This window comes from Haemaphysalis longicornis, unplaced genomic scaffold (genome assembly GCF_048455015.1).
Source record: "Haemaphysalis longicornis isolate Haplotype H1 unplaced genomic scaffold, Haemaphysalis longicornis Haplotype H1 scaffold_10, whole genome shotgun sequence".
Classification (NCBI taxonomy): domain Eukaryota; kingdom Metazoa; phylum Arthropoda; class Arachnida; order Ixodida; family Ixodidae; genus Haemaphysalis; species Haemaphysalis longicornis.
This window is the reverse complement of record NW_027526204.1, coordinates 109,167,644-109,192,690: the sequence shown is the minus strand read 5'-3', so window position 1 is coordinate 109,192,690 and position 25,047 is coordinate 109,167,644. Positions and strand designations below refer to the sequence as shown.

The 25,047-nt window shown below is 47.0% G+C and overlaps 2 protein-coding genes across 7 annotated transcripts in view; one reads left to right on the top strand and one right to left on the bottom strand.

Moving 5' to 3' along the window:
• Positions 1-6,562, top strand: part of LOC144159099 (cellular tumor antigen p53-like) — a 58,387-nt gene extending 51,825 nt beyond the window's left edge. For all 6 annotated transcript variants that reach the window (XM_077690380.1, XM_077690376.1, XM_077690379.1 and 3 more), the window contains one exon: positions 3,972-6,562. In XM_077690380.1, coding sequence (XP_077546506.1) covers positions 3,972-4,065 — 94 coding nt within the window. In that variant the 3' untranslated portion in view covers positions 4,066-6,562. The remainder of the gene's footprint in view (positions 1-3,971) is intronic.
• Positions 6,563-8,517: 1,955 nt separating this feature from the next.
• On the bottom strand, positions 8,518-24,932 carry LOC144159096 (uncharacterized). Its single transcript, XM_077690373.1, has 9 exons — positions 24,210-24,932; positions 22,006-22,179; positions 21,855-21,920; positions 21,402-21,510; positions 19,649-19,935; positions 18,970-19,161; positions 17,140-17,277; positions 15,355-15,561; positions 8,518-14,631 (listed from the first exon to the last, which is right to left on the bottom strand). Exons 1-9 carry the CDS (start codon positions 24,471-24,473, stop codon positions 14,320-14,322), a joined length of 1,749 nt encoding a protein of 582 aa, XP_077546499.1. The 5' UTR covers positions 24,474-24,932; the 3' UTR covers positions 8,518-14,319.
• Positions 24,933-25,047: the final 115 nt, after the last annotated feature.

The following is a 25,047-nucleotide window of genomic DNA, read 5'->3' as shown; positions in this document are numbered from 1 at the left end:
AGCCCTCCGCCGTGTCGGCCTGCATGGAACTCGGCCGTTGCAGACCCTCATTCTAGGCTATTAAGTGCGAACTGGGAATGTATGCTGCAAGAGCGTAATTAAGTAAAGCAAGAGCAAACAAGGAAAGCGAGCGGCCTCTTAGTTTGCCCGACCACTTAAATTTGTTTTACGGCCACTAATTTCGGAATCGCAAAACAGATTGCACGCTTCTGACGGTCGCGGCACTTTGTCACTGAGACACGCAACAAAACGGCAAGCTCACGCTGCACCATGTATTCGTAACGGCGACGCAAACGAGCACTGTTTAATGAAAGGGTACGCATAGTGTGCAGGTACGCAAAAGGGCGTCGCACCGCAGAAGGCGAGCGTGCGGTCCGCCGGTCTCGCTAGCTTTTTAAAGCGCGATCATCGCCGATTGCGTCAATTGCGTCACTCTTCTTGGCTGTTTTTGAGAGGTCTTTGTCACCTAGAGTATTAGTTTAAACTAGAAATTTCACTTAAAATTTCACTTCGTACGACCATCGATCGGTGAACCTGCGAGTAGCAGACGCCGTCACGGTCCCAGCACTTTCGTCGGCGCTGTAAACGTGTTTAGCGCTGCAAAGCCTTTTCCCCTAATGCCAAGTTGATCGCTGAAATAGATCGGACGTGTCGGGGATGAGCTGGTGACCACGTCGCAAAATAATCGGGAGCGTCGAGCTCATTTTGCTTCTGTCAACACGGGATTCTATGGGACCCGCGCATCTTTGTACTACCCGGAAGTACTGCCTGGAAGCCGCTTGTGCAGCGCCCCCTGGGCAGCGCAGGAGGCCTATATGCTTGCCAATGTTCTTCAAAGTCGGCGCTTTGTATAGTCGAGAACATGTCAAAAATTCATAGCTGCTTACGTTTCCTCGTGTATACCAGTACAGCAGCGACTAATTCAGCGACAGAATGATTTGTCACCAACAACGATTTGTCACGTTGTCAATTCAGCAAAAACGTGAGCAGGTTCGTGGCTGATAAATGTAATTTTAGCCTTGTAATTTGCTGTGGTCCCTGCCTATTTTATTTATTTTTATTTGTTTCATTTCTGTTTATTTTATTTTTCCTAGGTTTATTTCACCTGGCTTATATTCAAAAGCCTTTTTTATTATTATCTTGTGGCATCCGGAATTTCGCAGGTTGGCTTAGATACAAGTATGGTAACTACCTTTAGTATGTTTCCAAACAGTATGGTCATTTGAATTCACAATTTGCGTAAAGTTCACACACTATGGGCTGTCTACTCTAACATCACTATATGCAGCGAACATATAGTCAACCAATTACGGTTCCCAGTCTCTTTAATGGTGGCTGATACCAAAGAATGAGTGAAACATGAATTGGCCACTAATACTGAAAAAAAAAAACCTTTATTCCAGATTAGGGCTGGGATAGACCACTCAAAAGTCAATTTTCTTAAACCAATTTTTTTATATATATATATATATATATTCCGAGCATCCCCAAACACTCATATAAACACTCTATAAAAAGTCATGTTCCTATCAATATTATTTATGGAGCTACAGCGAGTTTTCTAGGCCAAACCCTGGTATTCTTAAACTAAATTGTATTAGTTATGTTTTATAAATCATTAGTTTTTATTTTTATAATTACTTCTTCAATTATTTGTGATTGTCTATAGTCTGTATTGTTGTTGACAGGTATTTCAGGTATTGTCTGCGCAATCATTATTCCAACAAAATCTAAATTTGCCTCATACTCAATAATGTTGTTTACGCTGATTGGGCATCACTTTGCAACTTTGTGGGGGCTGAAGTCAGCATTTATTTTGTTTCGGACATTTTTAAAACATCTCTAACCATTCAAAAACAGGTTATAATAAACTTTACATTCCTGTTATGCTCAGTTTGGGAGTTACAGTGAGTTTTCTAACCTTCGCCCGCATTTCACTAAACCGGAAATAAATTCATTTCTGAAATCCATCCTATTTTTTGTTTTGTACTATTTAGGTGTTATTAAACATTAAGAAACAACTTACAAGAAGAGTTACATTCCTGTTAAAATTATTTTGGTAGTTCTATCTGGCTTTCTAGCCGTTGACCTCGTATAGCCAATCTGAAACAAAACCGCATCTGTTCAACAAATCGCTAACATTTGAATACAGAGTATTTGTGTACGGTAAGAAGTATTTGTACAAACATTTGTATACGGCCCACAAATCGCTAACATTTTTATACGAACCCCTCTACAACGAACTCCGCTTCACCGAAATTGGAAATAACAAAATATTTCCAATTCCCTGTCAGCTAGCCATAGAAGTCAAGGCAACAAAGTCTTCGCCACAATGAACCATTTGTGTTGCTTGTTTTTTGTTTTACGAAATTTTCGCTCAATGGGGCTGGGTTTGAACATTTACTTTACGATAAAATAAGCATAGCGCAAGCCACCTCTACATTCATACATACATACATTCTACATACATTTAGGGCGCTTGGTTTCACTGAAAACGTACGCCGTGCATCCACACCACCACTCATACACAAAACAAATTCACAAGTGAACGCATATCCAACCAATCCGTATCCAGCTGAAATAGCACCGCACGAATGTGCCCTGCTGCCGCTGCGCCGTCATGTATACGTTGTGAGCAGCTGTCATTGCAGTTTTTCTTCTACCATTCTTCAAAGTTAAAAGCAGTAATGATGTTTTCGTATTTAGTCTCGAACCTGCGTCATCCTATCTGAATCGCGAGCGCACAGTCGCGATAAATTCAAGTTGCCTTCCAAGTTGAGATGCCACGGTGCGGAGTCAGAGGATAAGATAACCACCTAGCAGGTATTTGCAAGTAATCAGCTCGATAGATATGCCTTGTGTGTTGTACAGCAAATGTTATGTGACAGCATTCTCTCTCTCTCTCTCTCTCTCTCTCTCTCTCTCTCTCTCTCTCTCTCTCTCTCTCTCTCTCTCTCTCTCTCTCTCTCTCCTCTCTCCCTCTCCCCCCCAATAAAAAACAGATAACCGTTGGTACTTTTGTTATCGAATAAACACGGTGTAATTTCATGCCTCTCCTTTTTCTAAACATTGCTTTATGTGGTCATTGATGCAGATAATATACAGGGCTGATTTTGTTGCACTTCCATGTACGTTGGGCAGATTTAGCTTCAATGAAATTTTTCAACGAAATCTTTTTTTACATTTTACTCATAACAAGATTTTGCAAAAACGCGTGTTGCACGAACATTCATAACGAACATTCATAACTTTTTTCTTTTTTTTCGAATGAGTAATTTAACAAAACTCTGCATACTCGTTTTTTTGCTCATATAGGTCTGTGCAATGAACTACAATAAAAGAAATTTGTGCAGTATTTTAGCTCATCTTGCAAAAAAGAACCGTAGTGAAAAGGTGGCAATTTTTTTCACTTTATGCAGTTTTTTGTTCGTTACATCCTTAATATTCATTACAATAGGTCAAACCTTTAGCCAGATGAATGCCAAAACTTTCTGCTACTGAGCACTAGGTGTGACTAGCTATTTTGACGCATTATTAGACAGACTAACTTCTAAAAATTAACGTTTTTATACGTTTAAGAGTTGGTTAAGCTAAAAAAAAAAAAAGATGTGCATTTTCAGCGGAAAGAAGCAAAATTATGATCCTGGCTCGTGAAATAAGGGGAAAAATTTTAGTGTGACCTACCACTTAAAATGACGACCGACTTTGGCTCTTACGACATCAGGATTCCCTTTTGTATTTCCTGCAAAAGCATACGGAAGCGCGAGTTACCGCTTGGCTTTGCGTGGCAGTGAAACAGTCGACAGGCTTGAGGGGAGACTTCCCTTCTTATATCCTTTTCCATTCATTTTTGGCAACCTATTTCGATCAGTGTCAGTTGTAGTGCGCTCTGTTCGTAGGCAGTCTGCCACGCGTAGGCTGTCAAACCCGTTTGATGGCCTCCGCCTTTGACTCCGCCTTTCCTTGTTCAGGGCCCACCTCAAGAAGCTGGCCACCCACGAGCGGGGGACGACGGTCAAACAGGAGCCGGGGGAGGCCGTCAGCTCGGGGGAGTCCCAGGAGTGACGTCATCACTCCCTCCCTGCGATGCCACCTTGGCTCTTCACACTCCGTTTCATTTTCCTTTTTTTTTTTTAATTTTAACCAAAGCCTTCCTCCCCTCTCTTGTTTTTATTTTTTTGTCATAATCGTTACTTGTGTAGCCCTTTTATTTTAGTACTATCGTTCCTTTCTTGAATCGTATAAGTGCCATCTTTTTTCTCGTGAGAAGCCAAGTCGTTGACCGACTGCCTGCCTCGTGATTCGTGACCGTGCACTCGCTGCTCAAGCCCGGTCACACGGTGTCAGTCATTCTCGTCGTCTCTGGGTGGTGCTGCCAATTTTTGTTTAGGCCACATTCCTAGCATTGTTTCACTCAGACCACTCACTCACTCACTCACTCACTCTCTCTCTCTCTCTCTCTCTCTCTCTCTCTCTCTCTCTCCCCTCCCCCTTTTTGCCGTTCACTGCCACGTCTGTGAGGCTTCCGTGTGTCCCCACTCCTGTTCGAGAAACGACTTTGTTGTGTTTTTTATTGCCTTTACGCCTCGCACAATTGTTTAACAACGCACCGGGAGGGTATGGGACTGTGCAATGTGCGTTCAGCGTTTGTCAAAATGCGTTAGAGAAAAGTGCTGGATGGGAGCGGGTGTTTTTTGAATTCTTTACGGGATGACTCGCGGCACAAGTTTGGACAGTCTTTTGCTGCAGGGATGCATCCCGCATTCCGTTTTTGAACATGACGGGCATTCCACGGTGTTTTGTGGGGGCGACTACGACATAGTTTAGTTTTTGTGTGCACAGTTGGTTGAAAACAGGAGCACTAACTTTGCTCAGCTTTGACGTTTGGTGACTACCGTTCAGTACAAAGTGAGATTTTGCAGCGCGAAATAACTTTTACTGCCTGCTGTTGGTCAGGCTATGTACGTGTGACACGGTTCACAAAACCACTGACGAACTTGCGCACAATTAGGCCCGTGTGGGCTTTGTAGCGTTGTATTTTAACTTTAACACACGACGATCACAGTCTCCTTGTTTCGCGAGTCGGCTTGCCTTAGAAAACCGGTTTGAGTACTTTCCGAGGGTTTTCTGTGATCTAAATGAGCTGGGGTGATCATTTTAGTGGGTGTCACGCAGTCGCAATACCCGTGACACAGTTGTTACTACCTTCAGCTTCTAATTGCTGCTCAGGAGAGCCTTTTTACTGACCTGGGTGCCTGTGGAGCCAAAATGCTTGAAAGCACTGTTTAGCTTGATGCACTGTTTGGTTGTTGTTAGTGAGGGTTAGGATTGTTTTGTCCTGAGAGACGTTTACAGGCTCGACTACTTTTACTTGTTTCTTGTAAGCAGACAGTGCACGAAGTCGGAGTCGGTCGGTCGGGAAGGCGTAGTTGTGTGAGCTTGATGCAGGGTCGTGTCGTAAGCTTGGATGTCCCCACCAAGTCAAGGGTATGCTGAATGCAGTAATTTAAAGCTTGGAGTACCTAGTCAGGTCACGGAAACTACAACGGTCTCTTGTTCTCCACTAGCTGCATTGTACGAACATAGGCAGTTTAAATTCTGTACGTCTTCTGGAAACGTTGTTGATTTGCTCTCCATGTAAACAAAAGTGTCAAAAGACAACAAACTGGACGACGTAGACGAAAAATGCAGTGGTCTTCAAAGGATATCAGGGCACAAAGACGGCTGTTTTCAGAAGCAAGGGACCAAATTACAAAAAAAAAAAAAGGTGGTTATTTTGCAGCCTAGCGTAATGCATTTTCACAATGAAAGCAAGCGAGGTTTGCTGTTCAGATGCAGTTTTATGAATTACCCATATGCCGATTTGTCGACAGAAAACTGTCAGTCCGTTCAGTTTCCCAGAAAAGAGCACTTTCCCTAAAAGCAGCCGGAAGTGATTAACATTTCCACATTTTGTAACTAATTTAAATTCCTGCTGACATTGTGAAATTGGGTTGTCACTAGTTAATGCTTTTTTTTTGGGGGGGGGGTCAAATTTGTATCTTTTTGTACGCATAATTGTATGTGCCTCAGGCCTCTGTACATGGCCTGGCTAAAAATTTAGTTCCGGTTCGGGGCAAAATGCTTTGTTGTTGCACACGTGGTTTGTTGTCAATTTCCCCAAAGGTGCTGTAAAGCTGCAGAACTCGTTACATTTATATGTCAGTCGGCTAAGATGCGTACGTTTCTTGATCCCTCTGTTCAGGTCTGTTCCTTTTGACAGCGTCCGGTTTCACCCGGTTTCAACTGCTGTGCTCTCATACAAGCAATAGCGTGCGCATTTACCTCCGAGATGGCCGAGGAAAATGTCACGGTGGTGCCTTACTCTTCAGTGTTCCTCCACTTGTGTGCATTTGACGTATCCTCTGTGGCCTACTGTACTTTTGTGTGTGATCTCGCATATATTTTTGTACTCGTGTTTTTTTTTTTTCGGAACGAGAAATAAACAGATCCATATGTTTGCAGCCAGTGGTTTCATTTCAAGGGGCTGTGACGGCAAAATAAAAGTTTGGTTCATTTGAAAGGCGGCTGCTCTGGAATAACGCTCCCACCACTTTTAATGCTGACATCCCCCAAACAAGCTTTTAATGATGAAGAAAACTGAGAATAACCAGGCGAGTCCCTGGCTATAGAATAGTGCAGCGTAGACCGCTTTTGCGATTGGTTGGGGCAGACAAAATAAGCGCCAATTAAATGGGGATTATAAGCTGGCGAGATCAACTATTTGCGAAAAAAAAGTTGAGGGCATTTTTTATAGTACAGTGGAACCCCCGCTGATAAATCCCGTGGTCTTGCGACGACCCAGTTCTTGTAACGGATCACCATGGTCCTGGCAAACTTTCCATAGAAACAATGCATTAAAAGCCCCGACGATACGACATGGATGGACACAGTCTGCTTCATTCGACGGAACCTGGCGCGGGTAAACCGCCGTTTTTTCAATCGTTTACATTCCTTCGCCACCTCGTCTCGACCTTTCTTTGTTCTTAACCCCTGTTTGACGCTGCTTGATGTGCAATGGTCTGCAGGCGGGCCAGACCACTTGCGAACAGACGCGAGCAAGCAGGCAGGTACTTGTGGGCAGGAGTTAAGTCTTGATGGCCCCACATTGCAGCAGAACGCCAACCCACCAACTGCAAGAAGTCAAAGTTAAGGTGGCTGGCCGACCGTGAATTTGAAGCTCCCATCAAGCCTTCAACGAATGCGAAAACACGACACCTCCCCATGGCGATGTCCGAACACCCGCTTTCCTTGCCTGCTCAATCCAAGTTTCTTCCATTTTTTTAAATAACTGCCTGGGACCATCGCTCATTTTGCATGGTCTTGGCAGTTCACACTTTCTTTATACTCGGTGACAACTTATGAACGGCACCAGAAGTTGCCGCTGCGCCTTATCACCGTAGCCGGATATTTCACCGCGCGGCGAAATTAGGGCGTTACTGGGAATATTTTGAACATGGCGTGAGCCGTTCGCGTGATTTTTTGGACTTGATATGCTTATAAACGACTCCAGTGACGACAAACAAACTGCATGAGACAAGGCAGACGACGTCACGCATTCATAGTAAACCCCTTTCAAAACGCGCACGCACTGACGTCACGGGTCTGGCGCTTTGGCGGAGTGATACACTACATGAGGTGGTGCCGTTCTCGAGTTGTAACCGAGTACGCTAGTTCACACTGTCACCGTTTCCTTTCTCAATTTGCTCGACCACGTCGGCCCTACCTCGCACGTGAGGCGCGGCGCTGGTGGGCTATAAATAGTGCTGGACGGCACCAGGGTTGCGTAGCGCGCAGTGCTGGGCTGGCAGGCTAGCTTGGATGCCGTGGGGAGGGGGGCACAAAATAGGCATTGCTTTTTTTATATATAAGCTGAGAATTTTAGCTAAAGGTCCGCAAATTGCACGAGAGCATGCTAAGTGTAGCAGTTTAAGTTCATAGACCGCCTGTCGCGTCGGACAGTCTACTAAGCCGTTATTTACCCGCGCCCTGGTCATACGACGCTTTTGCGTGGTCCCTTGAAAGTCGTGCGATCAAGGTTGTACTGTAGCAAAAATGGTGGGGTAAGCGACAGAGATCCCAAGCGAACACACCTTAACATGCACGCAACTGTACCACGTATAGAACTACCACTGGACGATGGTGTGAAACCCTGCTGCTGTTTTTTAGGTGCATGGGTCCTTGGGGCCAACGAATGCTGCTTGGTATGCACACAACTCAAGATTCCAAACAGCATTATTTTTCTGCACCATTTTACCATCCCATCCCGCTGTGGTTCTTTGTATCAGATGTGAACACTTCAACTCATTTGACACTCAACCTTTCGCATGTATTCAATCAACTGACCTTACCAATTTTAACAGTACCAGTAAACTTCACCTTGTAGACCATTCACTTCCTTCAAAACCGTTCCTTGGAAGTCTAAAATAAAAACAAAGAAAAGCAATTTTTTCGATACCACAAAGAACAAGCCAGCAGTGCGCATTGCATAACTTTATTTCTTGCTCAAGTCATGACACAGCATCATCCCTGTTCTCCAGGAAAGGACACAGCCACAAGGCAAGGAAGTGCGTCGTACTTTGAACATCCAAGACGGGACGGAAATCGGACTTTGGTTACACACACACACATGCAAACATGTTGTACCTGCGGAAAGACAAAAAGAAATGCGACACGGCACCGAAGGTTTCGGCCAAAGACGGGGGGAAAAAAAAAACAGACTTGTTTTTTGCATATTCAAGCCCCACTGCTAAATGCACTGTCTAAATACTTTGCTGTTCAATTCTTGCACCAACAGGCTTAATGCACCTTCAGGAGAGAACTACAACCAAGCTGCTAACTAAAAAAAAAAAGGGAACAATAAACTAGCGTCTGCAACTAATGTTAAGGGTACTTCTCTACAGAGCTTGGGTTTGACCTAACAAATGCACTGTAGCAGCGTTTTTCCAGCGCGTACACAACATTTCTTTTTTTTTTGGCGTGCAAACAGTACACAACACATTCTAGCTACGTGAAAAACGGTACGATACAGAGAGTTGCGTCCCCAGCACATGTGACCCTCTCAGCCCCTCTCTCTTTTCCCACATCCAAATGTAACTCTCGCCAAGGTGGAATGAAACTTCAAAAAAAGAAGCACCACAGGAAATTCCCCGAGAGATGTGCACCTTCAAAACGGTGCGAAGCGTGCAAAAAATTAACCCAAGTGCTGTGCAAAAAAACAAAAAATCCCCAGAAAAATCTCACTGTGCGTCCAGAAAATGGAGAGAGATTGCTTCAGCTAACCAAAGAAACTTGAAGTCTCGAAGAAAAAAAAAAAAAAAACAAAGCGGTGACAGTGCCTAAAAAAAGAGCAAACAACCAAACAATTTCTTTTGGTTCATAAATGTAGCCACAAAGTGCAAGGTACTATATTCACCACTTACCAACAAGACAATTTCACCACCACGGATGACTTCAAATGCACCCGGTTGCAAGCATTGCCAAAAAGAAGCCGTAAAACCACGCGGTCAGTACCATGGACGGTTTTGCAACCAACCATTTTTTTTTTCCGTGGCGTTGGGAAATGCAAAACCTAGGTCTACGATCCACTTACTTTCACAATAGGCGACCACACTGAGCCACTGACTTTAAGCAGCTGCAAGCTAAACGACGAGCAGAAGTGTTAATACGGACGATTTGAAGAATGTGGGTGACAGTTCGCAACCTTGGCGATCAAGGTGATAAAAGTGCCTGAAGTGATTCTTATACAGGATAAGCTCTCGCCAAGGCAATGCAAAAAGCATTTTAACCCTAACCTGCACCCCAGAACCACTTTTTCACTTCCATTACCATCAAGCCCTTAACCGTGTCGTAGCACAAATGGCAGCTCTAAAATGCCGATTTAAAAATGGCAGGGTGGTGGGTGGCTCACTCCTAAAACTACTTTGCAATTTACACATGATGCACAAATGTATCCTCGTTTGCCAAATGAAATAAATCCCCAGGTTTGATTGAACTGCAATTTGAATTTCTTGAAAAGAATAATAGTTGCAGATTAGATTCATGCAATTCAATCAGAGAGGGACGGGAAGTTTAGTATTACACTTTAGTGATACCTTTATATTATACAGTAAAGGCTCATTACAAGAGACACTCAAGGGACCCAGAAAATGTGCCTCTTGTAAGCAAGGTTGCTAACATGGGGAACATAGGGAAACCGACCAAACTGTCTTCGTTCAAATGTCTCTCATAACCAAAAGTCTCTTGTAAGAGTGTCTCTTGTTAACGAGGTTTTACTGTACAGATGGCAACCAGATGGCCAAACTTGGTCAATACAGCCCTGGTTAAAACATTTCAAATCCCCGCCCCTGTCTCAAAAAAAAAAGAAAGCACGTACCAAACACCCCCACCAGATGTTTGTAATTGCATAAAGAATTCAGCCGTCAGAATATTCTTAACGAGTGTTCTTCACGCTCTTACTTTTTAGTGCTATCTCTGCCTCCCTCATCTTCCCACCTGTCAAAGGTACAAACAACAATCGCTGTACACTGGAGCTACACTGGTGTAAAGATCGTTCGGGTGGGTGTAAAGATCATTCATGTTGACGTACTTCAGTTTCATACTATAAAAGCGAGACTTGGTGGCCTTGGCACGTAGACACCTGAGAACTGGAATGCACCGGTAATAGAACACAATACAAAACGCATTCGCCAAGAAACAAAAAAAAAAAGTGTGCAATAACTTCAAACCGTGCCGTGCAGTTATAAGGGTACATTTACAATTGCCAACGCCCGAACTGACAAATAATAAGCACACAGATTACCCTAGCAACCCGCACCTTGACGTACAGAGCCCTCGCTGTGGAACAGGACGCTACGACGCACACAAAAAGAAGCCGGAAATAACCGTGCGTGACAAGTTCTGAAGAGTAATTATTGCAACCTAAGCTAAGGCTGGCAAGATATGCATCGCAACCAAGCTCGCAAATGTCTTGCATAGGCGTGTGTAGCGTGCAACAAGGTATCATATCGCAAACACAAACGTACATGACAAAAGACACTTTCGTAACACTTGGTTGTGCACCAGCAACGGTACATGCCTAGTCTGTACACAATGCCTTGTAGTCAGCACTGGGCCCAGACCAAGAGTCAAGGAAGGTTACCATAATCACTCGACTATAACGCGCACCTTTCCCCCCGGAAAATAAGACCTAAATTCACATGCACGTAAGAATCGAGGACAAATTGAAACTGCGCTAGCGAACTGCCTATCGCAATAACGACATCCATGGGCAGCTTGTCCTGCTCAGAAAATTTTCGCACTTTTCTCTTTTGCTGTTGGAAAAATCAGGTGCACGTTAAAATCGAGTAAATACGGTATACCCTCCATCAAGTGGAAACCCTGTGAGAGCAGTACACAAGCAAAAAAAGGAAAAGTGCACCAGCAAACTTTTTTTTCTCCTCAAACCTCACAATGGCAGGTTATTCATACCAAGTGTGCAAAAAATGAATTTGTGCAAAGGATATATAAAAAAAAATTCATGCTTCCCAATTATTGCTCCTACCAACCTTTTATCACACGTGCAGAAAATAATGGCAATAAATCTAGCTCCCAAGACTTGTAATCTCACAGACAAAAAAAAATTGCTTCGAAGCTCAATTGAGCGTCCCCCATAAGGGAGCTACCAAGCTTTGTGTAGCACTCTTGAAAGCTTACCAAGTAAACCATTTGTAAATGCAGAAGCTCCTTGAGCCCTCGCAAAGTAAATAACAAAATTGTTACGGCATCTCTGGTGCATTTAAATGCTTGACTACTGGGCCTCTGTTCTTTACTCAATGCTGAGAATGCTTTGGAGATAGCGCAGACCACTTTCAGACTCTAAATGCCTGCTCTCGAAGAACAGTAGGTACTCTTTGACTTTCTTGCTTTATTAACATAACCTCCTTTCAAACGTGAAAAAAAAAAAAAAAAAAAAAAGAAAAGCTGACATATTCTGCCTGTCCTAGAGGCCTAACCTGGCGCAGTACACCAACATCCAGTCACTCCACAGTACCCTGTTAACTGGCACCCACTGCTTTCGTTTAAACAGTGCTCCTCTAGGACATCATGCATATGCGAACAAACACGCCTTTGGCGACGTCCCCGCAACTTCAAAGCAATGTCCTGGAAATCCTGCGTACAATAAGCTCAGTGTTTCAAAGAGTACACTTGCTACCTTTAAGCCTGAGTCAACTATCGAAGGTTCTGCCATCTCCCGACACGATTTGCTCTGCCTCCAATGCTTTACATTTTAGAGCTCCGTGTTACCTTAGAAAGTGCTTACTTAGCTAATGATATGGACGTACACATGCACTTATTACCCTCTCGAAGCCAGCCACACAACCTGTGTACCAGAAATCAGCGCAAGTTTGTATTTCCCCGCCAACGTAACACTACACTCAGTTTTCGCAGAATGATGTTTGTAACTGCATTCGTTTCTGAGGCCCAATATACGATAAAGAAATATACCTTGTACAACAGATTTTAAAGACAGAAAAAATCACAGTGACAGAGCTGACCCCTACAATGCCAAAAGCTAATAAGCACTGCTTTGTCCCGCGAACGGAAGTAATCGTACAATCGTCCAGGAGGGTTTGATGCACCGGAACAGCTGTCGTCGGAACCGGGAACAAAGACTGCGAAAGTCGTAACCCAACAAACGAGCTACCATCGCCCACACATCATAAATGCAGTCTACCAGTTTTCAGCTCACGCCAAAAAGGAAAAGAAAAAGGGGTAGCGCGAACAAAAAGTAAAAAAAAAGCAGTCGAGCTCTCCCGCATAAATAAGTTAAATAAAAGCACCCACGTTGTTGCAAAAGGACAAAACCTGTGAGCTTGTAGTCAACCTTACGAGCATGCTATAGTACAAACACAGGCCAACCCCGAGAGCCCACCCAGCCATCTGAGGCCGATTTGGAAACACGGATGACGGCAACAAGTTGGCGGCGTACAAAAGATACGGGCACCGGAAAGAAAGGACACCGGCTTTGTGCATTAACCACCGGCAAGCTTCATGCAACGACTGCCTACTCAGGAGGAAAGAAAAATCCAAATTTTGGGGGTTCAACGCGCCGAAGCTACAATTGGGCAATGAGGTGTGCCGTAGTGGAGAGCACCAGATTAATTCTGGCCACCTGGGGATCTTTAACGCGTGCCCAAATATCAAACACATGGGCGTTTCCGCTTCTCGCCTCCATCAGAAAAGCGGCCGCCACGGCCAGGAATCAGACCCGCGTCCATGGGCTCAGCAGTACATCTTAGCCACTGAGCCGCCGCGGCAAGAACCATGAAGGAAAGACCTGGCAACAATGTCGACCACTTGTATTGCACAGCATGTGAAGAATTCGCGTGAAAGCCTTCAATTTTTTTCAAATTTGAGGAGGGTTTTTAGCTTGCGAATCCCAGGAGCAATGAAAAGCTAACCGTGGCGAACAAGACAAACGTGGTCTTTGTTGGTGTGGCTACTAAAGTCACAAAACTTCCAAAGTACAAAAAAAAAGGGAGAAGGGGATGTGCAAGTGTTTAATCTTTTATAGCAGAAATTTTTGTGCACACTCATACAACAGAACCAACTAGCCCGCCTTACTGTGTCATTGCAGTTCATGTCTAATATTCAGAGCCTCAACTGATGTGTTCACTGCTTCTGACAGCTCGAAGTAACTTGCGCTGTGTTTGAAGTGTAGAAACACAACCGCTGAATAAAAAATGCAGGTGGTTTAAACCTTACCTCAACACCACCCATTCAGCATCATCATTAACTGGCTTCTAGCCCGTGCTTGGAGAGGCGTCCAATCAATTAACATGGAAACAGTACTTATCGCAATGAAAGTGCCACCGCATATAGCAGTTAATTGAAAGCTGACATCAGAGAGCTTTAGTACGGTTTTCACAGTTTACCCAATTATTACAACGGCTATTCACAGCTCATGTAACCTCCTCCTATCTTTGCGCACCCATCTGCAACAGAAGCATTACTGGACACACAAGCTCCTGATCTCATTGCCTCATTTTGTAATTTCAACTGTCTCGTGGAACATAACTAATGTCTTCCAGCTTCAACAAGCACAAAAACATTTCCTTTCTGATTGAATGGACACTAGGTTCGAATCTCACAATTTGTCTTGTATGCATGGAAAAGGTGGAAGGGGGGTAGAAAATAAACACACTTAATGGTTGCCAAGCCTCCCCCACCACGCTCTTTGCCGCCACAGTAGGCAGCCGTTGCATGACGGAAGGGGGTTTATCAACTCCGACAAGGGATTCAACAGACTGTGAAGTCCCAGAGCTTGACGGTCTGATCGTAGGAGCCCGAGACAATGAGGCAGTCGCTGAACTGCAGGCAGGTGACCCCGTCCGAGTGGTTGCGCAGGGTGACCAGGCGCTGGCCCGAGTCGAGCCCCCAGACCTTGAGCGCTCGGTCGTCGCCAGCACTCACGATGCGCCACTGGTCCGCCTGGAGGCAGCGCACCACGCCCGTGTGTCCCTCGGACTTGATCCAGTCCAGGGTGCGCAGGCAGTGGCCGCTCGACAGCCCCCACAGCTTGATAGTGCGGTCCAGGGACCCGCTCACCACCTGTGTTTTGCCACGAGAAGCAGGGGGCACAGTTCCAAGCCTTGGGGGCACCACCAAAATCCAACATGCTTCAATGCGTTTATCCACCAGTGTCATGCAGTAAGGACGAAGTGACTTCATCAGATATTGCATGACAGCTGTGCTGCTGTGCTGAACCAAATAAAATAGGGGCTGTGGGCTGCTCGAGCTGCCTGCAAGCAGCTTTTTTCCCGCTGCTCTCTCATCTACCATGTATGATGGCAAATAAAACATGCTTTCGCTTGATTTGATTTGAGTGAGAAGGAGTGGCGTCTGGCATCCGCAACAGAAAAACAGCTCCTTCAAAGGAACTCCATTTCACAAGGTGTTCTACATCACCAGGTGTTCCCCAGTGCAAGCTTAGATTCAGCAGTAGCGAGAGGTGGTCGTCCCCTCCAGTACACGTCAGATGAAGGTAGGGGAAGAACAAGCAGCGAAATTCACCACCATTGCCAACTCTGCTATTACACAGCAGCATGAATAAGCAGCGGTGCAACATGTAGGAGACAGACTGAAGCCATCGGGAAGCGTTATGGCGGATCGCAAAGCAGAGCGTCTTCAGTGGCAAGCTTGTAAAATCCCTTGACAACACAAGGCATCTCAGGTTTTCAATTGGGACATTCATGCTTCCGCATTCAGGACCCGTGAGAAGTGCTTTGTATTCTTTCCCCCGTGCTGCCAGGCAAGGCGTGACTGTCCCCTGACCTGCATGGAGTCGAACTGCAAGCACGTGACAGCGTCCTGGTGCCCCTGGAAGGTGGCCACGTGCCGACCGGTGCCCAGCTGCCACACCCGAATGGTGCGGTCGCACGAGCCCGACACCAGCCGGTCCCCGCGGTACTGCAGGCACAGTACTGCCCCCGTGTGGCCGACAAGGGTGCGCAGGCACCGCCCAGTCCGCATGTCCCACACCTGCAAGGACCGTACAAATCGGAATATAGGTTGACCCCCTTACCCCGTGGCCGAGAAATGGGAATGGAATGGGATGGATGACTTTATTAGAAGGAGGCCAATAGGCCCTGTTGTGGGATATGGAAAAAAGGGTAGGGGAAGATGGTTCATATGAATCCTTTCACTGCACTGTGAACGTTCACTTAGCATATTATATCTGGTTGTACCCATAGGGGTACTATACGCACAGTTGAAGCAGTGGTGGGGACACCCTGATACGACGATCATCCATTCGGGGGCCACAAAGGGTGTGCTTGAGGGGTCACCTAGAGAGAGGGTGATGATCCGCTATCATACCACTTCATAGAGACCTGTTTTTAGACCGAATTCTGTAATTTGCTGTAACATTTGGAGGTTTTTTCTGATATGTTGGATGTGTTCTTCAGAAGTCGTCAAGCGTACTTGCGTTGCGAGGAACTGGTTGCGGCCAGTTGAGTAAGCTGAACATGCCCGGGTGAGGTGGAAAAGGTTCGGTGTATTGTTGCTGCCGCAGTAGGGGCACCGAGGACTAGCAAGGTGCGTGGGCGTTGTCCATTTGGAGATGACGTCCAGAGTGTAGGCCCATTCAGTGTAGACTTTATTGGCGAAAACTCGAAAAAAAAAGTTAGGGACACAACAACGTCTTATCGATCACTTGTTTTGCCTAAGGTTACTCATTAGAGCCGTCTGAAATCTTGTCGTCAACTGCTTCTGCCTGGCTGTCTCCAACACAGAAAGCCGTCCTTAGTGCAGTCCGGGGAATTTTTCATAAATTACTAATTAAACACTAGCAAGAACATGACATCAGGAAGTGAGCGCCAAGAATGATACACCCACGTGCAGACCATCGCGAGAGGCAGTCTTGAAGGCGGCCAGCTGGCGTCTCGGGGTTGTCGCTGGCCATCCATTCGTAGAGATGTCGCACAATACTCGTGGACAAACGTCACCACCTTGTCCTTCAGTTCCAGGTGCACAGCGTGGCGCCCACAAAACGAGGTCTTCCGAGTGTTGCATACCGAGAGCTGCCCGTTCAGCTTATGCCAGTAGTGCGCACCCTGTTCAGTGACACCGAACTGGTGCTAGTCACACAAGTTGCCGTCGGCTCGTGCATACCACATGATGTTTCTTTTAAATGATGTGGTGAACTGGTGCCAAGTGGCTGAACTTATCTTGAGCAAGACGAAAATAGCATGCACATGCTCACCGACAGTAAGAGAAGCATGGAGAACAAAAAAGTTAGGAGACGTGTGGCATAAGGTCACGCAGCCAGCGCTTGCAAGCCCACCTCCGTTGATGCCGCTCCCTCAGCTATTTCCCTTTACAGGGTTGTTGGAGTCTACCCAGCACGTGACCAACAACGGACCGCCGCGTTTTTGGGCACGGCCCAACAACGGACCAGAAAGGGTTAATCTAGTCCCAGCTGCAGCAAACTGCTCAGCAAGTGAATCTCTCGAGAGAAGATGAATGGTGCGAAGCACGAAACCAGAAAAGGGGACACCACTTGAGCATGGTGCCTTCTTTCCAGAGCCACAAATCAGGGGCTTTAGACTTCAGACTTGCCTTGAGGGTGCGGTCGTAGGATCCGCTGACGACCTGTCGCTGGTCCGCCTGGAGGCAGCGCACGGTGTCGATGTGGCCCACCATGGTGCCCTTGCAGGCGATGCTGGACCACGAGTGCTCCGTGCTTAGGTCCCACACCTGAGGGCAGCAGGCGGGGAGGAGGAGGAGGGAAAAGAGGTACGCTGCCTCAGCAAGAACAGTCACGGCAACTCCGAAAGTCTTCATGGATCAGAAAGAATGTGCTCGTACCACGGGTGAAAGGCATACGAGAATACGGCAGAGTCACATTACTGAGAGAGGACACTGGAAGTAACAATCCGCAGCCTGCAAGTGGAACCCAGATTGCACCACTAGGCCTCCAGAAAAATTGATTGATTGGTTGTCTTTATTCAAATGAGGAGGCTCGTAGCCAAAGAGGGGGTATGGGTTATAGGAAGGGGATATCGTTGGGTGGGACGTCCTTGCATGAGTGTCGGCAGGATTGTGTCTTGAGAGAGGCAAGCCTGTTGCGTTGTAGGGGGGAGAGGGCGGGGGAAGGTGGCAATTGTTATGGTGCAACTTGGAGGGGGCCAAGTGCCCCTCTCGCACCCCCTGCCGATGCCCATTTAGTGCCTTTAGTAACATGGATGCCATCTTGAAGGGTTTGTCAGAAAATTGAGTCAGATCTATAGCAACAACAGTATGCAAGTGAGCCCAGCTTCCAGCTTACATCACAAAGCTGCCATGAAAATGAAACCTTCAGATCTATAGCCCCTTTGATCGCCATTGGATGGTCTGCATTGGCAATGGACTTCTACTAGGTTGTGCAAAGCCTGCGGACTGTGGACTCATCACTGCATGACGCCACAACCTCCAGATGCTTACAGAATTCCATTAAGGGGGCTGTGAACACAAAATACAACATTGTTCAATTTGGATGAACTAGCCTTTGGTAACTCACTCCAGTTGCGAAAGATGTTTTATTAAACGAAAAAACAAAACAATAAATACTGAAAAACTTTTAAATATCAGGCTACACTGACACAATATGGGCCAACATTGAAAGAATTCAAAGCCAGCTTGCATAACAGTGCAAGCCTGACGTCACACCAGAGCTGTGTTTGTCTCACTGAGCTAAACTCTGGAATTTAGGAATTTTCATTAAAAGGAATTCACTCTGCGAGCCAAACATGAACACATTAAAACATTTGAGAGCACGCAAAGTATTTGCATAAAATGATCTAGGGCAATAGCTGCAGTAGCTTTTGTGTTACAGCGGTAGAAGTTTCAGATTTTCCGCCAGCCGCTTAGTGCACCAGTGACCCTGGCCAGCTTTCGGTTTTTCCCACAAAATAACTTCATGTATCATTCCCCCTGTGATCAAGGAGCTATATATAAAATTTTTGGCAAAATTAAAGATGTCAACCAGACACACCTGTCCCATCTCGTGTAAAAACACCCAGTTAATGAACAAAGCTTGTATTTTGTCTTCATGGCCCTACTAACAACATCTGCTGTACCCTGTCTGGTACCCAAGCCCTCCATTGTTGTGTTGGTGATGCAGAGTATACTTGGGGCAACTTAAGAACGACGACGGAAGTTGCTCCTGCACCGCATCACCTCAGCTGGCTGTTACTCCGCACAGCGCCAAGAGCGCGTTACTGCGAGTGTTTTGAAATTCCTGCTGCAACAACAAAACAACTAGGCGTGAAAAAGAAGACAACATTACGCATTAAGTGCGATCTCGCTTCAAAACACGTGCACATTGGCATCCGGGTTTGTCGCTGCGGCGTAGTGATACACTACGCTGGCTGTGGCCGTTGTTCACTTGTGGTACCCGAGTAGTGGTACCTTGATGGTGCAGTCGCTGGACCCCGAGACGAGCCGGTTGCCGCTGAGGTGCAGGCAGCGGACGGTGCCCGAGTGGCCGACCAGCGTCATGACGGACCAGGGACTGTTGGTGCGCATGTTCCACACCTTGATGGTCTTGTCCGACGAGCCACTCACGATGCGCGTGTCGTCAAACTGCACGCAGAACACCGCCTGCAGGAACAATGGGGAATCGAAAACGAGGGCATTCTTGTGGCATTTGCTAGGAAAAGTTGTTGCCTGCACACTGTTGAGCAAGCCAACCAAAACTCGTCCAGCCTGCTCATGGCAGTGGACGCAGCGCTTCCCGAGAAGACAGGAGGACAGTTCTTTGCACACCGGTGAAGTAGCTTAAACAGTAATCTAATAGTGTACTGTCTACCGTACACTTACCTACATAAATTGACTATGTGATATTCATAATGATAACATATTTGCTTTTACGAATGTGTTACCATGTCTGCTGCAATGTTTTTGGTTGCGGTGGTGACCGCTCTCCCGTTCCAATTCTTGTTGTTTTGGACGTCTAATTAGACTGCTCCTTAATCAGTCTATCATGCTGTCTGCGAATTCGAATGCAGCCACTGTGTGAGCAGGCTTGGCTTGGGGCGGCTGCAAATCGGAACACGGCCAGAGCGCGGCCACGATCGGCTTGGCTCACCTGTGTGTGGCCGTGGAAGGTGCGGACATGGCAGCTGCCACGCAGCCAGTTTCGGCGCAGGCGGAAGCGCTGGCAGAAGACGGCACGCCAGTCCACCTGGCCGTCGAGGCGGCGCAACAGCTGCAGCTGCTTGCGCTCGGTGGCCGGAGAGACACGCCACTGGGGCAGGGCGCACAGGCGCTGCCACAGGTAGGGGTCACGGGTCAGGTCGCGCCACGCACGGCACACGGACGCGCAACGCAGGAGGGACACCGGGTCCAGGTACGAGAAGATGAGCAGCAGGGGACCTGGAACCGCAGCAGGCAGACAGAGAGGTCGGGCAGGAAAGGGGGGGGACAGATCGACAATTTTAACATGAAAGTGTTTTATGCCGGGGTAGACAAACCTCACCGATGTCATATCTGCCACGGAAATGACATCACCAGAAAAAGTTCCATTTACACTGCAGGCCAGGATTCGACCCCATGGCCAGTCTGGCCGTAACAAGAGGTGGGAACGCTTTGCCAACTGGGCCATGAAATCAAGCCCACATGGTGGATGGTGGTACGAACGCACCTTACATCCTTCCCTCTAAGTTCTCCATTCAGATGGTGCTGCCATCTAGGAGAGATGACGCGAAGTAGTGCGTCATGACGCTAATGAGCGTCGATAGTTGGCGCCATCCGTCTGCCGAACTCTGCGAACCAAGCTACGAACTCTGCCTGCCGCGTTCCACAAGCAGAGCTCGTCGCAACACAAGCGTCTGGCATGCGCACCAAGGAGCAGGACTAATGCGGTCGCAAATTTTCAGAAGCAACCCACCAGCAGGTCGTCATTCGCCAAGCACACCCACAAGCCTTCTGCCAATCTGCAAATAATGCTCCTTTCGCTGTAGCGGACTGTGACTTCACCATACGATTCTCTGACAACCTGTCCGGTTTCATTCACACGGTTTGCGAGCGCCTGGGGTTTCAATCGGATTTATGCAATGCTCTGGCGCATGTACTCCAGTGTCTAACGTTGATGCAATCTAACGGTGCCATACCGATGAAATATAAATAGTGATGTGCAAGTTCTTATCGATGCACAATAAACATTCTACTGCTCCTGTGAAGGCACATTTCACTGTCGTGTTTTACCGATTCCTATGAAAGAAGGATCAATCACATTTTTTTACACTTAACAGACTCCGCGCAGTCGTTTATCAAATTTTACTTCACTTTTTGTTTATTTTTCAGGTTTTAGCACACCAAAGCTACACCTGGGCTATGAGGCCTGCCGTAGCGGAGGGCTGCTCCGGATTAATTTTTAACACTTACCTGGGGACCCTCAACATGCGCCAAAATCTCGAACACGCAGGTGTTTCCATTTTCTGCCGCCATCAGAAAAGTAGCCACCGCGGCCGCGATTGAACCCTCAATGCCCTTGGGCTCAGCTGCACAACTCCTTAGCCATTGCGCCACCCTGGCGGGTGGCGTATCAAGTTCAACCAATCATGAGGGCAGCTATTGTGAATGACAGATGGCGGTAGCGTCAATGTCCTACATTTCTCCACAAACACATAGTCTGCCCTCCGCTGAAAGTGGACGATGGGCTTCCGTACTACTTTCCTCTGTTTTTAGCGCCTCTGCACACGTTATGGCCTCAACAGCACTGCACGGTTAGTGAGTATAGTTTTCCTTTAACAAAAAAAGAAAAAAAAGGCTGGCTGTGCCCTTCTGCCCTCGCGCAGTAGCCCTCCCCATCGTTCACAGGCAGGCCCCCCTTTTTTTACCCTGTGGAAGTGAGCTGAGCCAGTCCTGGCAGTTGTCGGGGCAGTGCTCGTGAAGAACTGGCTGGAGGAGGACGGACAACAGGTGGTTCTGGGACTGGCCGCACAGGCCCTGGGCATCAGGGGAAGGTGACAGAGCACAGGTGTGAACTCGCTCCTTCTCTCTGCTGTCGCCTCGGCAACCGACGTTGTCGCAGGCAGATGGACACAGTGAAACAGTCACCACAACACAGCAGCACTTGCTCTGTTTATTTCCACACATCATGCTGCAGATGCTCAACTTAAAGTTGAAGAAAAAAGAACGGCAGAGAGATTGCTTCATTGCTTGAGCATGTGGGTTTTTAGACTACAGTAAGAGGGCACAAAAATACTCGCGCTGCAATTTATAATAACTTCTTTTAAGCACTCACCAGCGTGCAGGGCCTAAAATGTGGCATACTTATTGCCAAAACTCACCAACAGTGCCTTCAGCGTTGCGTTCTTCTGGTCGTCGGTGAACGTGCCAAACCATTCTTTTATGACCTGGAAGAAACGAAGCTCTTCAAGCAAGCTGTTACGTTCACCATACGCTACGCCCTGTGCAAGGGGAGGAGGAGAACGGGCTCACATCTAGGCGTGACTTGAAGTCCGAAGGTCCGACCACTTCGGAGGACTGCCTTCGGAACGGCGGTACGGAGTTAGCCGGCGGAGTGGACTTGGGCTGGTACGGCCTGAATTTGAAGCTACGAGGTAAACTATGGCACTTGCGGGATATTTGCACCTTCTGGAATGCGGGCAGCACCTGGTGGACATGAACAAAGGCAATGCACTCACTTTTCTCTCTTCCTGCAATGTTTTTTTACTGGAATAGGTTGGCAAGCTTATGAGATGCACGGGTGCTTCCGGTCATAGGTCGACATGTTCACTCAAAGGTTTCAGAGGCACTTCAAGGCGCAGGTTGAGAGGTTCACTCGCGAGTGCTTTTACCACTCAATCACCTGTCAGGGAGGAGTGTTGAATGAGTGGTGAGAGCACTCCAAGTGAGCCTGTTGACCTACCATAAAGTTCCAAAAAAACGCCCACCCAAAGTAGAGACATCAAGTGAAAAATGCAACATGGGCAACCTTTCGGGCGAAGTGCAAAAAACTAAAAAAAGAAAAAAAAAAAGTGGCCGCACCTCCGAACAAAACTGAGGAGATATCAAGAAAATACGAGATGGGCGAACCTGAGGGTCAAGTGCAGAAAGGACGAATAAGTATGAACAGATGATTCGCGTTTGTTTAGTTCACTCATCGGAACTAAATCCATCGATTTTAGGGGGTGGACGATCTTTAGTGCCTTTTAGCAAATACAATATTTCACCCCTGTTTTCAGGGGTGGGCATTTTCTCGAAGCTTTTGGCATGCCTGGAAATACTTTTTAGTGCTGAGTGTATGCACTTGTGAACAGGTGAATTAAATCACAAAAGCTGCAGCACTCTCTTGTCTTTCTGCTTATTCCTGTTTTTGTCATGATTCGAGCAGTGTGTAATTGCCTTGTGCCCAAACAGCACTTGACATTCCACGGAAGATAAGTTTTGACTGGTGGATGCAAATCCGTCATCATTTGTCTATTCTTAGAATGCACTATTTTGATTTAGGTAATGACAACACAAACAGAAGCTTCTTTCTCTCCTGAATTAACTGATCGTTGAGTAACTTTGTAAACTGACATAATGAAAGGTCAGTTTTAAAATTTTAGAGCCTTAAAATTTGCGTGCACATTATTATTGGGCTCGAACACGAAAGCGGCTTGCAGTGTTGCCTGTTTTAGTTTTAATGCCAGCAGGAGCTGGTTAAGCAAGTTTATGAAGCGCAAGGAATTTTGCTACCAGGGTTGCGGGTGTCAAATAAAATGTCTTCTACCAGGTACACGGTGTCACGTCTCTTACATCTGCATGGTAGAGTCGGCTTCAAATTATTTTTTCGAATTTTCGTATGTAAACTTGCATGTTACCTGCATGTTACAATAGCAGACACGTTAGAATTGTGCAAGCACGGTATTTACCATGTGACACATTAACCTACTTATTTAGATTAATCTTGTTCCTTCATTCCCAACGGTACCCCAAATATGTGCATCAGAAGCGGCCCTTTGATAAACTAAAACTGACGATGACGTAGACAGGTCAGTAACGGTAGCTGTTGGGCTAGTTGGTAATTCATTTTTAACTCATGCAAAGTATTGACACGTGGACAGACAAGGTAGACGGGATGTGCGTTGTCTGTCGATGTGTTTTGCGTAACGACCAAAACAAAAGTGTAGACGGGCCTCCATGCTAAGTCATTTGGCACATTACAATTCATGGGTGTGTCAGCTCCCCACGATTTTTGGTAGAATGGCACACATTTTATGCCAGAGACATAGGTACACAAAGTCTCTCAGAGGCCGAAAATTTGTGCTGAAAGAGGAGCTTGATCACCTTTAGTGCCCTAATAAAATAACGAGGGCGAGAAATGTGCGCGCTATTTAAATGTTAGAAAAACGCACCAATAATTAAACCATTCAGAATTCCTTACCACGCGCTACTAACTTCGCTCATAGGTGCGAAGTTTTCTGGACGCTGCTAATCACGCGAAACCTGCTTCAACACTTTCACATTTCAATTTTAGCTTTAAACCTGCTCTCAGCTGCTTTTTGCAGTCGCTCTCTCGAGAAAATTCGCCCGGCCCCCGGACACTGTTGGACGCATTTCCCACTCGCAGCTGCTAATTGCTTCGATCGATTCAGACTCAAAAAGTGCGCACCAAATTCAGAGCATCATTTACAGTGCGCCCAGCGTGGCAGTAGTACCTGCTCGACGGTAGTCTTGGTAGCAGAAGTGTGTGAGGAACATATGATGTGCGGGTAGCCGTTGGAGACCAAGTCGGCGACGCTCTTGTGATGCCCGTTGGTGGTGAGCAGTCGGCAGGGCTGCCAAACGGGGGGCTCGGTGCCCGCAAACGGCGAGCTGTCACCGCGACCATCTCTCATGCTGGTCGACGTTTCGCACAGCGGGCAGTCAAGCCGCTTCTCGGCCGAGTCATTGCTGGTGCCAGCGTAGGAGCGAAGCTCCATCGACGACGACGGGCCTTGTCCCGGTCTTCAGCGAGGCGGCTCTGCGTAGATCGCAGCTGCTCTCGCCGACCGCCGTGCCGCCCGCAACGTCCACTGGCCTTTGCCTTTCGCCACGGAGTTCACGATCAACAATCCCATCCTCTCCTCAGACGCATCGTACGCGGACCCAGTGACAAGCCGCTTCCCCAAACCCCTCCGTTTTACTTCTCCTCCTCACCTCTGCGGTGATTTATGGTGTTAATTCACTATTACTAAACTGCTCGCTCGCAGACAGAGCTTGTGCACGCGTGGGTGTCCGGCACGATTGTTCATCGCACGGATACGCGGATCACGGAGCGCGCAAGCCAGCCACCGGCCACGAAAGGAGGCAATCACAAATCTAAAGAAGCCACAAGTCACGCTCTTCGCAGCAAAATAGCGACTACGCCGAACGCCGCACCGCTCCACTGGCGGCGCTACAAACGTTTCCGCTCCTCCGCGCGTTTTATGCGCACGCGTTTTCTCGTGCGTTTGTGCTGCTGCAAATTGCTACGAGACGCAACAAATGCAGTCAGCACTCACACAGAATTGTGCG

Coding starts and splice junctions, on each gene's coding strand:
- LOC144159096 (XM_077690373.1), bottom strand. CDS start 24,473: ATGGAGCTTCGCTCCTACGCTGGCACCAGCAATGACTCGGCCGAGAAG. Junction 15,562..17,139: donor CCTACGACCGCACCCTCAAG/GCAAGTCTGAAG, acceptor CGGTCCTTGCAG/GTGTGGGACATGCGGACTGG. Junction 14,632..15,354: donor TGCAGTTCGACTCCATGCAG/GTCAGGGGACAG, acceptor GGCAAAACACAG/GTGGTGAGCGGGTCCCTGGA.